Source organism: Trichoderma breve (genome assembly GCF_028502605.1).
Source record: "Trichoderma breve strain T069 chromosome 7 map unlocalized scaffold00007, whole genome shotgun sequence".
Classification (NCBI taxonomy): Eukaryota; Fungi; Ascomycota; class Sordariomycetes; order Hypocreales; family Hypocreaceae; genus Trichoderma; species Trichoderma breve.
The window spans coordinates 2,283,213-2,298,507 of record NW_026611593.1 but is presented as its reverse complement, the minus strand read 5'-3'; the positions used below and the strand labels follow the sequence as shown (position 1 = coordinate 2,298,507).

The 15,295-nt window shown below is 50.2% G+C and overlaps 5 protein-coding genes across 5 annotated transcripts; 3 read left to right on the top strand and 2 right to left on the bottom strand.

The window, feature by feature from the left end:
- Positions 1–1,480: 1,480 nt before the first annotated feature.
- Positions 1,481–3,201, top strand: T069G_10905 (26S proteasome subunit RPN7 domain-containing protein; the record flags this gene model as incomplete). The annotated part of the gene is made up of 5 exons (XM_056178115.1): positions 1,481–1,556; positions 1,621–1,665; positions 1,770–2,050; positions 2,112–2,873; positions 2,941–3,201. The coding sequence occupies 5 exons, from the start codon at positions 1,481–1,483 to the stop codon at positions 3,199–3,201; spliced, it is 1,425 nt and encodes a 474-aa protein (XP_056024405.1).
- A 672-nt stretch (positions 3,202–3,873) lies between these two features.
- T069G_10904 (prp18 domain-containing protein) lies at positions 3,874–4,997 on the bottom strand (the record flags this gene model as incomplete). Its single annotated transcript, XM_056178114.1, has 2 exons — positions 3,874–4,197; positions 4,281–4,997. The coding sequence occupies 2 exons, from the start codon at positions 4,995–4,997 to the stop codon at positions 3,874–3,876; spliced, it is 1,041 nt and encodes a 346-aa protein (XP_056024404.1).
- Positions 4,998–5,388: 391 nt separating this feature from the next.
- T069G_10903 (sin3 associated polypeptide p18 (SAP18) domain-containing protein) lies at positions 5,389–6,197 on the top strand (the record flags this gene model as incomplete). Its single annotated transcript, XM_056178113.1, has 3 exons — positions 5,389–5,471; positions 5,539–5,882; positions 6,034–6,197. 3 exons carry the CDS (start codon positions 5,389–5,391, stop codon positions 6,195–6,197), a joined length of 591 nt encoding a protein of 196 aa, XP_056024403.1.
- Positions 6,198–6,521: 324 nt separating this feature from the next.
- T069G_10902 (uncharacterized protein) lies at positions 6,522–6,929 on the bottom strand (the record flags this gene model as incomplete). The annotated part of the gene is made up of 4 exons (XM_056178112.1): positions 6,522–6,575; positions 6,654–6,769; positions 6,832–6,867; positions 6,917–6,929. 4 exons carry the CDS (start codon positions 6,927–6,929, stop codon positions 6,522–6,524), a joined length of 219 nt encoding a protein of 72 aa, XP_056024402.1.
- Positions 6,930–7,807: 878 nt separating this feature from the next.
- T069G_10901 (uncharacterized protein) lies at positions 7,808–14,926 on the top strand (the record flags this gene model as incomplete). The annotated part of the gene is made up of 1 exon (XM_056178111.1): positions 7,808–14,926. The coding sequence occupies one exon, from the start codon at positions 7,808–7,810 to the stop codon at positions 14,924–14,926; it is 7,119 nt and encodes a 2,372-aa protein (XP_056024401.1).
- Positions 14,927–15,295: the final 369 nt, after the last annotated feature.

The following is a 15,295-nucleotide window of genomic DNA, read 5'->3' as shown; positions in this document are numbered from 1 at the left end:
TATCTCTTTACTATACAGTATTACACCCATCCAACACCAACCATCAATCCAACTGGCTGTTAGTGCCAGAAGCCTCGTGCCACACACATGTTTCGAGTGCTTTTACCGTCGCAATCGTTATCGTAGCGGGCGCCAGAAGTCATCACAGACAACCCTATCGAGTGACAGCGCGGCATGGCGATCCGAATCCAGCCGGCGATCCTCTTTCCACGACCTTCTCTGGAATGTACTCGTAGACCCGGCACTGTATTCCAGAGGTAAGCTTTTCGGTCAAGCTTGTTCCCGCTCGTGGCCGAGCCAAGCTTCTAACCCCGAGACTTCTCCGTGACAGGATGACGAGAGGCTTCGGCTTCGGCTCACCTCCGAAATGCACACGCCCGCGATTTAGTGGACGTCTGATCTGCATTTTCTGGCAGATTGCCTGTCCATGGGCCGGTTGTCGATTTCCGTGACGAAACACCGCCACGAGATGCGTCTTTCTTATCCTACAATACATTGCTGCCTACTGACATCGTATGCATGGGCCGTTGCGTTGCGACTCTGACTCGGAGCTGCCGCTCTTCTCCCCCGCATGCTGGATTACAATACTTGGCCTCGTACAAACGGCGTCGAACAACGCACGATCCGTCACCTGCCCTGCCATCCTGTAAAATAGCCCCTTACTGTAGTTGAGCTGAGAGGGCCTGTGCCTGTCTAACCCCCTTGCGCCGGCTGGTTTATTGAGGTCTAAGCCACAGAGTATATCGGAAGACGGCAAACTAGTTGATCTGGACAAAGGGGGCCAGTGCCGACTCGGGAAGGTCTTGCGATTACGTATTTGATCTCGTCAAGAGCTTGGCGTAGTTTCTTTTGCACTGTTTACCTCTTGAAGAATTATTGGCTATAGAGCTTTCCTAGAGTGAGGGCATTACTATATCCAGGCCTTGATACTGCCACCTTGATAGATGGTGGAGAGAGTTGCAGCGAGTATAGCTGAGATGCTTGGCTAAGAGGAATCGAGGAAGAGATGCGCCAACTTGTACTACTCGGTACTAGCACTAGCCTTCGCCGTAGATTCATTGCTTATTCAATGCTCCCAAGCATTACTACTATCAGTAGTAAATGCAGAAGCAGGCAAAGTGAATGAATTCTTCTCATGACATTTCAAATGTTTCTGTTTGCCTGTAGTACTTATTAAGGTGTGGCGGATTATTCTAATTGATTTGGTTGTGCAAAGCAATGCGTACATGCGCTATACCTTCGAAATGCACGTATTAGCAAGCATGCCTCTGTAGTGGCCTTGTACCTGTGGCCACCACCTATTCAGAGCTCCAACCCCGCCAAACCCGTCAAAACGCCTATGGCCAAGCACTTTCCCACAATGAACGCCCCTCCATCATCAGAAGGCTGAGGCACGTGCAGGAGAGCCTTCAATACCGCAGCCTCGCCGGAACAGCAAATCGTTCCCTATCAAAACAGCATTTATCACGCTGCTTTCCCCATGGCTGCTCCCGCTTCCACGCAGCCGGGCTCGGAAGCTCAGGCATACGCAAAAACTCCAGATGTCATCGTCTCCGGTAGATCAAGACCTTGCCCCACATGATGCCTGCTTGGAGGAGCTGACCTTGAGCCTCAATCTAGAGCTGCCCAAGCTTGATATCGATCTCTATATTCAGAATTATGTCGGTACGATGGCCCCATGTCCTCTTAAGCTTGTCTGGCACTCTACCATACAGTGATGTCGGCGGGATCCTAGATGCTAACCCTGCCTCTTGTTGTCGTCATCATAGGCAGAACACGGTACGAACGCTTGATCCTCATCGGCCGATGCTGCGTGCCCCTACGTGTTGAAGCTCTCAAGGCTGCCGTCGCCGAGGCAAAGAGTGGCTCAGATGTCACTCGGTATAAAGATGCCTGGCAGCTGCTCCGTTCCGTCGCTCCGGATGAGCCTGAGGCAAAGAGGGACGACGAATGGATCGAGAGCACCGAGCTAGCCAACAGAACCGAAACGACTCGCCTAGAGACAGAACTTAAGGGGTATAGAAACAATCTCATTAAGGAGAGCATTCGGGTAGGCTTCACTCCATTGTTCAGAGACGCCGTGATAGTGCTAACTCACCGCTTGTATTTAGATGGGCAATGAGGATCTTGGCAAGCATTTCGAGAGCATAGGCAAGCTCACCGAGGCCACAGACGCATATAACAAGATGCGCCACGACGTGAGCACGACCAAACACATCTTCGACTGCGGCATGCACTTGGCTAGCGTCGCTTTCCAGCGCCATGACTGGGCCACCGTGTTGAGTAATGTTGGCAAGATTGCCAACATTCAAACTGGAGATGATGAGCAGGCGCAGCAGGCCTACACCAAAGTGGCATCCGGAGTTGCTCTGATGGGACTTGGTAACTATTATGATGCGGCTAATACTCTTCTTCACACCAATCCCAATGTATCCCCAACAGAGTACAACACAGTTGCCAGTCCCAACGATGTTGCCATCTACGGCGGCCTTTTGGCCCTGGCAACCATGGACAGAAAGGCTCTACAAGCTCGCATACTGGATAACCAATCATTCAGGATGTTTCTGGAGCATGAGCCGCACATTCGAAAGGCGATTAGTTTGTTTGTTAACGGCCGCTACTCTAACTGCCTAACCATCTTAGAGTCTGTGAAGGCCGACTATCTCCTAGACATCTACCTGCAGCCACATATTCCCACCATCTACTCCCGAATTCGCGAAAAGTGCATCGTTCAATACTTTATTCCCTTTTCATGCGTCACACTAGACAGCTTGGACGCTGCGTTTGGTACACCTAACCAGTCCGTGGAGCTGGAGCTCATCAGGATGATTCGTGATGGCTCGCTGAGGGCTCGAATAGATGCTAAGAGCAAGGTATTCTCTCTCCCTTTCGCTTCCACTTTCCCACTATGAAATTCAGTGTTGCTTACATCCCACATAGCTTCTCGTAGCCGTTTCTCCCGACCCACGACTAGTCGTGCAGACAAATGCACTTGCTGTGGCGAAGAAATACGAGCAAGAGGCCAAGGAGCGGTTACGGCGCGTGAATCTGATTGTTGCAGGTCTCGAGGTCAGCAGCGCCAAAAAGCAGCCGGGAGGCGGCGTTGGAGGCGGCGTTGGAGGGCCCGAGGTCGAAGAGGCTTGGTACGAAGATATTACTCAGTTGCCCAGCCAAGGCGCTGAGCGGGTTCAGGAGTCTTAGAAGAGGCCCCAAGGAAAACCCAGGGCTCAGTGCCAGCACAGTCCGCCTCGAACTCGATCTAATTCTCAAGGATCGTCAAAATCGTCGAGCAAGTCTATTGGAGAGGGCGAGAGCACGCTACTATGACTACGAATGAGATTTATCGGTCAGCCGCAGTGAGCGACACAACTGAAACCGAGATTTGATCCGCTCTGCGGATGGCCTACGTGGACCGTTTCTCGAAATGAGGGGGCCACGGTTATGACGGCAAATGCTTGGAGACTTGAACGTTACACATGATTGTTCATTAGAGAGGGAGGCGCAAGGAGAATAGGGGATTTTCGTGTCTTTTTTCGTATTCAGCAGCCCCCAACTACAACTGGTAGAGGCATTATTACTCTTTTATCGCTTGCTTTCAATCTTGCCTTTATGATCCAGTCAATATCTTGCCTTCTCATTGGTCAGGTTGTTAGTCGATGATGAGGACTCGGCACAAGCTGCCCGGTGTTGTTCAATAGAGAGACACCTCGTATATGCATTCTGGTTTACTGTCTTGCCTTGTCCAATCAAGACGGGGTATCATATCACACTATGTAGGCACCAATATTCCAGCATCTTGTAATAGCTGTACTGTGAACCATCCGCCCTTTATCCTCTTCTCCCTTGCATTCAGCATGCTCCGCCTCATCAAAATCATCCCATCAATTGCCTCAGGTCCTGCGGCGGCCACCGCACCTGCGCAAACGTCAAGCAGCGCTTGATGCTCTGCAGGTACTTGCGCGTGGCCTCATCACCCATGACATGGCCCTTTTCGCCGTCGTGCAGCTTCTCGCGGGCGCTACGCTCGTGGATACCGACCATGGTGACGCCGATGGGCCAGGCGGCCTTGCCGATGCTGAGGCGTAGGTAGCCGTCGTTTGCGTCGACGTAGCGGCGCTCCTGGAGGGCCTGGACGATTTCGATGATGGGCTGGAGGAGGGAGTCGTCGAGGTCGCCGGATTCGAACTTGCGGAAGAGCTGTGTGGTAGGTTAGCCTTTGCTTTTCTTTCCTCTTTTACAGACGGATTTTGAGTGGTGAGAATGGGAGGAGGGGGTCTTACGGGCTTCATGTTTTCGCGGGTTTGAACCATGGCGCTGTAGGCCATTTTGCTGGCGCTCGTTTCCCGCTTCTCTTCCTCCATTGCCTTTTCGTACTCCGTGAGCACCATGGTAAAGTAACTCGCCAACTGTCGGAATAGCCACAAGCGGCCCTCTTTGTCCTTTGGTACCGCGCCGTCGACCTTCATGTCCTTCTCTTCTACCAGCTTCAATGTCGTAGGTATAGGCCCCGTTGTCAGCACCGTAGTGAGCTTCTTGTGCCGTCTCAGTCGCGCCGCATGTGATTCGCCGAATAATATCGCCGGCTGGCCCAGTTCTCTCAACTTCTGTATCAGCTCGTCATCCGGAATGTCGTCCGCCGCATCGCCATCACTCTTGTCGCCGTTCTCTTCGCCCTTGACGAGTTCCGGTAGGCCAAGTCGCTTCCTCCTCGCCTGCTCTTCCTCCCATTCCTTCTCTTCTTGCCTCTTTTTTGACTCTTCTGCGAGTTTGCGCCGCTTGTCTTCGCGTAGGGCGTTTTCTGCGGCGACTTCTTCTTCGCGCTTACGCTTCGCTTCGGCTTTGGATGCGCGTTCGGCTTCGAGGGCTTTTTGTTCGGCTATGTAGGCGGCTTTGCGTTCGGCCTCGACTTCGGAGCGCTTCATGTATTTCTTGTCATCGTTGCTGGATGATTTTTTGGATTTGGAGAGCTCCTTGTTCATGAGGGCCGCGAAGTCCATGATGAAGTATGTTGCGCTGGGGAGCGTCTTGAGAGTTGAAGATGTCGCGTCAAAGAGTCAATGATTCGGCTAGGTGTTCAAAATTGATGTGATTTGTGAATCTGCACAAATTTTGATAGTAGAGCGACGCTAGATGCAAGTATTTGGCAATTTGGCAAGGTTTGAGGTTGGCAAGATGATAAGTCCGGTGAGCTCACCGAGGTTGAAGCATGCTATCGATTACGGATGATTTCCGGATAATACATCATATGTTCGATACAGCTTCAGCGTTCGGCATTTCTCAACTCCAACTCTACAAAGGTTTGAGAGCAAATTGGTCCTGTTCATTTTTAAAATTTCTCGCTATTTCGTAACCTCAGACTCTATATCTGTCACATTACGTTATTCCACGATGGTAGATGCACGGGCGAGTGAGGATGAGGATACGTCTCCGTTCTTAGTTCGTCTATTTCACCGAACTGGCAGCTTTTACAGGTACGCGCTTATAATCATGAGATCACCATACTTTGAGGAAAACAGAATTAATCAGCATCATAATTAGACCAGAGGAGTTTGCATCAGCATCTCTACCGCCACATGTTTCCATCTACACCTGGTCAACATGTACACTCTATGAGCTAGCCCTAGAGCTAGCAGCGGCGAAACCAAGCGCATTGCCTTCTCCTGCTATTGGCACGAGACTCTCTTTCCAGCTTGTCTGCCCAGATCTACGCGGCACTAGTACTATTAATGCTGGTCAGCCCAAGTTTGCCGTTAAGGAGCTGGGAAGCATCGTCATTGGCGAGGGCTATCCCGGCGCGGAGAACCTAGATGATGCCGATCCGGATGTCATGAAGGATGACAGTGAGAAGGATAAAACACTGGCCGACTGGAGATTTGTGGTTGGTGATTACATCTCATGTGCGATTCTTCCTCCCTTGTCAGACGGCTCTGTGGCGCCACCATCAAATGCCAGAAGAGGCTCTATATCCAGCGGGCGCGATAGTCGTGGTAGCAGCTTTAGGGGGGGATTTCCAGGTCGAGAGAGCAACTTTAGTCGCAACCACGGTCGCCAGAGTAGGGCGCCGAGCTGGAGAGATAACAGATTTCCGTCTGGTGATTGGAGGAGAGGAGAGCAGTTACCGGATGGGCCACCTGGGGGGTCACGAGGCAGAGGACGCTGGTATTAGGTTGCAGGGAGGGCTTGCTTCAGAGGCATAATTGAGATTTTAAAAGGATGCGATATACCCATATAATTTAGCGTTTAGACGAGGCATAATACAGTCCTCTTAATCAGTCTTGCAGGTTGGTACACCAGTATGACATCCTCAGCTCGAAGTGAAAACCAGGCTATTCGAAGGCGGCATTGCCAACACCAAATAGAGAAATTACAGAGAAAAAATTGAAGGGATTCCAGTACGAAATGGTGCTAATTGGTTTCTTTTTTATATATATTCGAATATCCGGCCAGCACTAGGCTCTCTATTCCGTATCGAACCTTTTCAATTATACATAAACCCTCGCCCCTACCACACATCTCGACGCTTATTTCTCGTAGACAGAGTCGCCCTTTCGCTTCGCTCGTAGATCCCACAGTCCCTAGTCCAAGTTAGCATCTCATCAATCCGTCTTCCCTCCTCCTCTTCCCCCTCCCCACATTGCCCGATTTCCACTCACGTCTGTCTTGTATGCGACCCAACCGAAGACGGCGGGGATAGCGGCCATGTAGATGAAGCTGATTCGGGCTGTTCTACCAGTAAATCGGAAGTGGTGGTGGCGAGCCTTTTGCATCGCTGTTGCGCCGAGTTAGAATGGAGATCTGAAAGATGGGCATTGGATCGGATATGTTACGTACCCTCCAGCTTCAGGAGAGCCGGGTCCGGCTTGACGTCTGCGAATTGCGGTTAGTAGACTTCAGCAATGGTGCAATTGCAACGTACGAAGATGCGCCATTTTTGCAGAGTCGTGACGGCGGCTGCTTGGGCGTTGGTGAGTTTGAGCTGTTGTCGCGATGAATCGGCTTGATGTTGCTGGCGGCAGAAGATCATGAACGGTGATTATGTAAGTGCATTAGAATAACTTTGATTGGCTCGTGACAGCTTCTGCTCCGTCATCAAGTACCCTGTAGCAACACTCTGGAACATTGAAAGTCGTATAAAGACTGATATTGCAGAGAAATCTGAAATGAAAAATCAATCAAATTATATTCATATTATTATTCATAATTCTCAGATCATTTTGAGCTCTGTAATTAGGGTAATGCTGTAGTAGCATGTCTAGAAGAAGTACACTTAGACCAGTAATAAAGGCCTTAAGGTACATTCAAAGGTAATAATACCATATGAGAAGATCACTCTGGCAAAAGCTGCACACCACATCACTTGAATTATTGCCTTTTTCTTGAAAGTTGCATTTGGATATATAATAGAGACGGACGCAACATTTTCCTGATCCAGATAACAGAGGTATATGTTTGTTCCCATGAAACGCAGCATCAATTCTAGGCAGTCTCAGCCATTCGATATCACGTGACCGACTAGCATCGAGATTGAAGCTAGTGCCTCCAGGGATCCTCGTTCAAGAAATTGTTCTACAAAGGCGAAGCTCAACATCAATCTGGCTTTGCATCGATCCCGCCCTGGTCGTCGTCTGATTCTTGCGAGACCGGCATCTGCATCATCAGAATAGAGGCCACATAACAGCATTGGACGTGGCCGCTGTTTTGCGTGCGCAATTCCAGAACTGCCAGCGCGTCGTTGACACGCGCCACGGCTCCAAGCCTTCAGGCAGGCAACTTTACGAATTGCCTCTGAACGAGTGAAGACGTCGCCATGTCGCAACTCCCGCCGCCTCCGCCGCCAGGCTGGGGGCCTCCTCCTCCTCCGCCGCCTCCCTCATCATCGCTTCCACCTCCTCCATCGACACCCGCTCCTCCAGCCCCGCCGCCGCCAGGATATCGACCACCCGCCGATGCCCATATTGCCAAGTTTGCCCAGAAGAAGAAGGAATGGCTTCGCAACCAGCGGAACAGATTTGGAGAGAAGCGCAAGGCTGGCTTTGTCCAGACGCAAAAGGCTGACATGCCTCCCGAGCATCTGCGGAAAATCGTCAAGGATATCGGCGATGTCTCGCAGAAAAAGTACACAAACGACAAGCGAAGCTATCTCGGCGCACTCAAGTTCATGCCCCACGCTGTTCTCAAACTTTTGGAGAACATGCCGATGCCGTGGGAGTCTGCTCGAGAGGTCAAGGTCCTGTACCATGTCAACGGTTGTCTTACCCTGGTCAACGAAATCCCCAGAGTTATCGAGCCTGTTTTCTTTGCACAGTGGGCCATGATGTGGACATTCATGCGAAAAGAAAAGGCAGATCGAAGACTGTTCAAGCGTATGCGGTTCCCGCCATTTGACGACGAGGAGCCGCCGCTGTCGTGGTCGGAAAATATCGAAGACGTGGAGCCGCTTGAGCCTATTCAGATGGAGCTCAACGAGGACGAAGATGAGGCAATCTATGAATGGTTTTACGACCACCGACCGCTGCTTGATACGCCCCATGTTAACGGCCCGAGCTACAAGGGATGGAACCTTACATTGCCTCAGATGGCGGCGCTGTTCCGTCTCAGTCGGCCTTTGATCTCAGATGTTGTGGATAAGAACTACTTCTATCTCTTTGATCTAAAGAGTCTTCTCACAGCCAAGGCGCTGAATGTTGCCTTGCCAGGTGGACCCCGATTTGAGCCGCTATACAAGGATATCAACCCCAATGATGAAGATTTTGGCGAGTTCAACGCCATCGACCGAATCATTTTCAGAAACCCTATTCGAACCGAGTTCCGGGTTGCTTTCCCATACCTCTATAATTCCCTTCCTCGAAGCGTGCACCTCGCATGGCACTCTCATCCCCAGGTGGTCTACAATCGTGTCGATGACCCAGATTTGCCCACGTTCCACTTCGACCGTCGAATCAACCCCATCTCATCACGTAATGTGGCCCCCAAGAATGTTGAATTGTCTCTGGAGGATGAACTTTTTGGTCCCGGAAATAACGAAGAGCCTGAAGAGGATGCTTTCGAGCTTCCCGCTGGCGCAGAGCCTTTCCTTGCCGACGAGGATCTCGATAATGATGATACGGCTGCTGCCATTGAGCTCTGGTGGGCGCCGTTCCCCTTCAATCGACGATCCGGCAAGATGGTTCGCGCCCAGGATGTGCCCCTGATTAAGCAGTGGTATCTCGAACACCCCCCTGCAAACCGACCGCCTGTAAAGGTCCGCGTCTCATACCAGAAGCTGCTCAAGAACTTTGTCCTCAATGACCTGCACAAGAAGAAGCCCAAGGCTCAGAATAACCAGAACCTCCTGAGGTCATTGAAGCAGACCAAGTTCTTCCAGCAGACTACTATCGACTGGGTGGAGGCTGGTTTGCAGGTTTGCCGTCAAGGTTTCAATATGCTCAATCTTTTGATTCACAGGAAGAACCTGACATATCTTCACCTTGACTACAACTTCAACTTGAAGCCCGTCAAGACCCTCACTACAAAGGAGCGAAAGAAGTCTCGATTCGGAAACGCTTTCCATTTGATGCGTGAAATCTTGAGGCTGACAAAGCTGATTGTTGATGCCCAAGTTCAGTACCGACTGGGCAATATCGACGCCTTCCAGCTGGCTGACGGTATCCTCTATGCCTTCAACCACGTTGGACAGCTTACAGGCATGTACCGTTACAAGTACAAGCTTATGCACCAGATCCGAACCTGCAAGGACTTGAAGCATCTCATCTACTACAGATTCAACTCTGGTCCTGTTGGAAAAGGTCCCGGCTGTGGTTTCTGGGCGCCCGCCTGGAGAGTATGGCTCTTCTTCATGCGAGGTATTATTCCCCTCTTGGAGAGATGGCTTGGAAACTTGCTTTCTCGTCAATTTGAGGGTAGACACAGCAAGGGCGTCGCAAAGACAGTCACGAAGCAGCGTGTTGAATCTCACTTCGATCTTGAGCTTCGTGCGTCTGTCATGGCCGATTTGTTGGACATGATGCCCGAGGGCATTAAGCAGAACAAGGTCAACACTGTGCTGCAGCATCTCTCTGAGGCTTGGCGTTGCTGGAAGAGTAACATCCCTTGGAAGGTGCCTGGCTTGCCTGCTCCTATCGAGAATATCATTCTACGATACGTGAAATCCAAGGCTGATTGGTGGGTTTCTGTTGCCCATTACAATCGTGAGCGTATTCGTCGCGGTGCCACCGTTGATAAGACCGTTGCCAAGAAGAACGTTGGTCGTCTTACCCGACTCTGGCTCAAGGCAGAGCAAGAACGCCAGCATAACCACATGAAGGACGGTCCATATGTTTCATCAGAGGAGGCTGTTGCCATCTATACGACAACCGTCCACTGGCTGGAATCTCGCAAGTTCTCGCCTATTCCGTTCCCTAGTGTTTCTTACAAGCACGACACCAAGATTCTGATCCTCGCTTTGGAGAGATTGAGAGAAGCTTACTCAGTCAAGGGTCGTCTCAACCAGAGCCAGCGTGAAGAGCTTGCCCTTATCGAACAGGCATACGATAGTCCTGGTACAACTTTGGAGCGCATCAAGCGATTCCTGCTCACTCAGCGAGCTTTCAAGGAAGTTAACATCGATATGAATGACAACTACAGCACTATCAACCCAGTTTACGATATTGAGCCAATCGAAAAGATTAGCGATGCTTATCTTGACCAATATCTGTGGTACCAGGCTGATCAGAGACACCTTTTCCCCGCCTGGATCAAGCCCTCTGATTCTGAAGTGCCCCCTCTGCTGGTTTACAAGTGGGCTCAGGGTATCAACAACCTGGGCCAGGTTTGGGAAACTGAAAATGGCGAGTGCAATGTCATGATCGAGACTGAGCTCTCCAAGGTCTATGAGAAGATGGAATTGACGCTTCTCAACTCTCTCCTGAGACTGATCATGGACCACAACCTTGCTGATTACATCACGGCAAAGAACAACGTCCAGCTCACCTACAAGGACATGAACCACGTCAACAGCTATGGTATGATTCGTGGTCTTCAGTTTTCTGCTTTCGTGTTCCAGTACTATGGCCTTGTCCTCGACTTGCTTTTGCTTGGTCCTCAACGAGCTAGTGAAATTGCTGGACCACCCCAAAGCCCCAATGATTTCTTGCAGTTCCGCGATCGGGAAACGGAAAGCAGACACCCAATCCGACTATACAGCCGATACATCGACAAGATCTGGATCTTCCTCCGGTTTACAGCGGAAGAATCGCGAGATCTCATCCAAAGATTCCTTACTGAGCAACCTGACCCCAACTTCGAAAATGTCATTGGATATAAGAGTAAAAAGTGCTGGCCACGAGACTCTCGTATGCGCCTGATGCGACACGATGTCAACCTGGGACGAGCTGTCTTCTGGGACTTCAAGAACCGCCTGCCACGATCTGTCACTACAATTGACTGGGATGACAGTTTCGTTAGTGTTTACAGCAGAGATAACCCCAACCTGCTCTTCTCCATGTGTGGATTCGAGGTTCGTATTCTGCCAAAGATTAGAAACCAGAATGATGAGTTCCCTGTCAAAGACAGCGTCTGGTCTCTCGTCGATAATACGACCAAGGAAAGAACGGCACACGCGTTCTTGCAAGTCACCGAGGAAGATATTCAAAAGTTCAACAACCGTATTCGACAAATTCTCATGTCGTCTGGTTCAACAACTTTTACCAAGATTGCGAATAAATGGAACACTGCTCTGATTGCCCTGTTTACGTACTACCGTGAGGCCGCAGTCTCCACCATTGAGCTCCTTGATACTATTGTCAAGTGCGAAACCAAGATTCAGACAAGAGTCAAGATCGGACTGAACTCAAAGATGCCTTCGCGTTTCCCTCCTGCTGTCTTCTATACCCCCAAGGAGCTTGGTGGATTGGGTATGATCTCTGGCTCTCATATCCTTATTCCAGCCAGTGACAAGCGTTGGTCCAAGCAGACTGACACTGGTGTCACTCACTACCGAGCTGGTATGACACATGCTGAGGAGACCCTGATTCCCAACATCTTCCGATACATCATTCCGTGGGAGGCAGAATTCATCGACTCTCAACGTGTCTGGACCGAATACTCCCAGAAGCGTTTGGAGGCCAATCAGCAGAATCGTCGTCTGACTCTGGAAGACTTGGAGGATAGCTGGGATCGCGGTTTGCCTAGAATCAACACTCTGTTCCAAAAGGACCGAAGCACACTCAGCTTTGACAAGGGTTTCCGTGCTCGAGCCGAGTTCAAGATCTACCAGCTCATGAAGGGCAACCCATTCTGGTGGACAAGCCAGCGACATGACGGAAAGCTTTGGAACTTGAACGCCTACCGAACTGATGTCATTCAGGCTTTGGGTGGTGTTGAAACTATCCTCGAGCACACTCTCTTTAAGGCCACTGGTTTCCCATCCTGGGAGGGTCTCTTCTGGGAAAAGGCCTCTGGTTTCGAAGAGTCCATGAAGTTCAAAAAGCTCACCAACGCCCAGCGATCCGGTTTGAATCAGATTCCCAACCGTCGTTTCACTCTCTGGTGGTCCCCCACGATCAACCGAGCCAACGTCTACGTCGGTTTCCAGGTCCAGCTGGATCTTACTGGTATCTTCTTGCACGGAAAGATTCCTACTCTGAAGATCTCTCTCATCCAAATCTTCCGTGCTCACTTGTGGCAAAAGATTCATGAGTCAGTGGTCATGGATCTCTGTCAAGTGTTTGACCAGGAACTGGAGTCTCTCGGCATTGAGACTGTGCAGAAGGAAACTATTCACCCTCGTAAATCTTACAAGATGAACAGCTCCTGCGCTGATATTCTCCTCTTCGCCAGCCACAAATGGAACGTCACTCGCCCCTCGCTCTTGTATGACACGAAGGATGTCATCGAGCCTACAACAACCAACAAATTCTGGGTTGATGTGCAACTGCGATATGGTGATTACGACTCTCACGACATTGAGCGTTACACACGTGCGAAGTACCTTGATTACACGACTGATAGCTCTAGTATTTATCCTTCTGCTACTGGTATCATGATTGGTATCGATTTGGCATACAATTTGTACTCGGCCTACGGAATGTACTTTCCAGGTCTGAAGGTACTCATTCAGCAAGCCATGGCCAAGATCATGAAGGCAAACCCAGCATTGTACGTCCTTCGAGAGCGTATCCGCAAGGGTCTGCAGTTGTACGCTTCCGAAAGCAACCAAGAGTTCCTGAACTCGCAGAATTACTCTGAGCTGTTCAGCAACCAAACGCAGTTGTTTATCGATGACACCAACGTGTACCGTGTGACTATCCACAAGACATTCGAAGGAAACTTGACCACCAAACCCATCAACGGTGCCATCTTCATCTTCAACCCGCGAACTGGTCAGCTGTTCTTGAAGATCATTCACACCAGTGTGTGGGCAGGCCAGAAACGTCTTGGACAGCTCGCTAAGTGGAAGACGGCGGAAGAAGTGGCGGCGTTGATCCGTTCGCTCCCTGTTGAAGAGCAGCCCAAGCAACTGATTGTTACCAGAAAGGGTCTCTTGGATCCCCTCGAAGTCCAGCTGGTTGATTTCCCCAACATTTCTATTCGTGCTTCCGAGTTGCAGCTTCCTTTCCAGGCTGCCATGAAGGTTGAGAAGTTGGGTGACATGATCCTGAGAGCGACTGAGCCTCAGATGGTGCTGTTCAACCTGTACGATGAGTGGTTGAAGAGTATCTCTTCATACACTGCTTTCTCTCGTCTCATTCTCATTCTGCGTGCTCTTCACGTCAATCCCGACAAGACCAAGCTTATCCTGCGACCCGACAAGACCGTCATTACGCTAGACCACCACATCTGGCCATCGTTGAACGATGAAGACTGGATCAAGGTTGAAACCCAGCTGCGTGATCTCATCTTGAACGACTATGGCAAGAAGAACAACGTCAACGTGTCTAGTCTGACGAGCACTGAAGTCCGTGATATCATCCTTGGTATGGAAATCTCTGCACCATCCATGCAGAGACAACAGGCTGCCGAGATCGAGAAGCAGCAAGAAGAGCAGAAGCAGTTGACGGCCGTTACGACCAAGACCCAAAACGTCCACGGTGAAGAGATCATCGTCACCACCACATCCCAGTTCGAACAGCAGACATTTGCTTCAAAGACTGAGTGGCGAACACGAGCTATTGCGACATCGAACTTGCGAACACGAGCAAAGAACATCTATGTTTCGTCAGTGGATAGTGATCTGGATGACGTAACATACGTCATGCCCAACAATATCCTGAAGAAGTTCATCACAATTGCAGATCTGCGTGTCCAGGTGGCTGGTTACCTTTACGGTGCTTCGGCTCCTGATAATGATCAGGTTAAGGAGATTAAGTGTATCGTCATGATGCCACAGATTGGTGGCCTTCGCAATGTACAGCTTCCGCAGAAGCTGCCTCAGAGTGACTTCCTGGATGGCATGGAGCCGCTGGGTGTTATCCACACAATGTCAGGTAGCGAACTCCCGTACATGCCTGCTGCCGATGTGACGGAGCATGCCAAGCTGTTGGATGCACACGAGGAGTGGGATAAGACCAACACAGTTACAGTGTCTGTGTCTTTCACTCCTGGTAGTGTATCTCTGTCTGCTTGGGGATTGACGCCTCAAGGCTACAAATGGGGAGCTGAAAACAAGGACACCCAAAGCGACCAGCCCCAGGGATTCACGACTACTATGGGAGAGAAGCGAAAGCTTTTGCTCAGCCCAAGATTCAGGGGCTTCTTCCTCGTGCCAGATGATGGTAAGTGGAACTATAGTTTCATGGGCAGTGCTTTTGCAGGAATGGAAAAGAAGTCAGTCCACGTCAAGCTGGACACGCCGCTGCCCTTCTATAGCGATCACCACCGACCGGTCCACTTCCACAGCTTTGCGGAGTTGGAGGATATTTGGGTTGATCGTTCCGACAACTTTGCCTAATCATCTCACTCGGAAAGAATACTCTGGCGGCCGAATACATATTTTTAATACCCTGGGACATTGTCGGCCATGGTGGACGAATCTCATTATTTCATGAAGGGTGGATGATGACGCGAGTTTGGCGGGCGTTGGTATTTGGAAGAGAAGTGGTGATTTTAGTACAGGATTTTTCAGTATATGAGTGCGGTTATTGTAATGTAAAAAAAATGGAGGACAATTTTGTCCCGAATGGATGCTCTCGTCTTTATATGTAAGACTATGGAAAATGGGGGACTAATTAGCAGATTGGCAAATCTTTTCATATAGCCTATTTATGCTTTGTTGCAATGAGATTTGATGTTGCTATATGTGGTATCTACTATGCGTGAC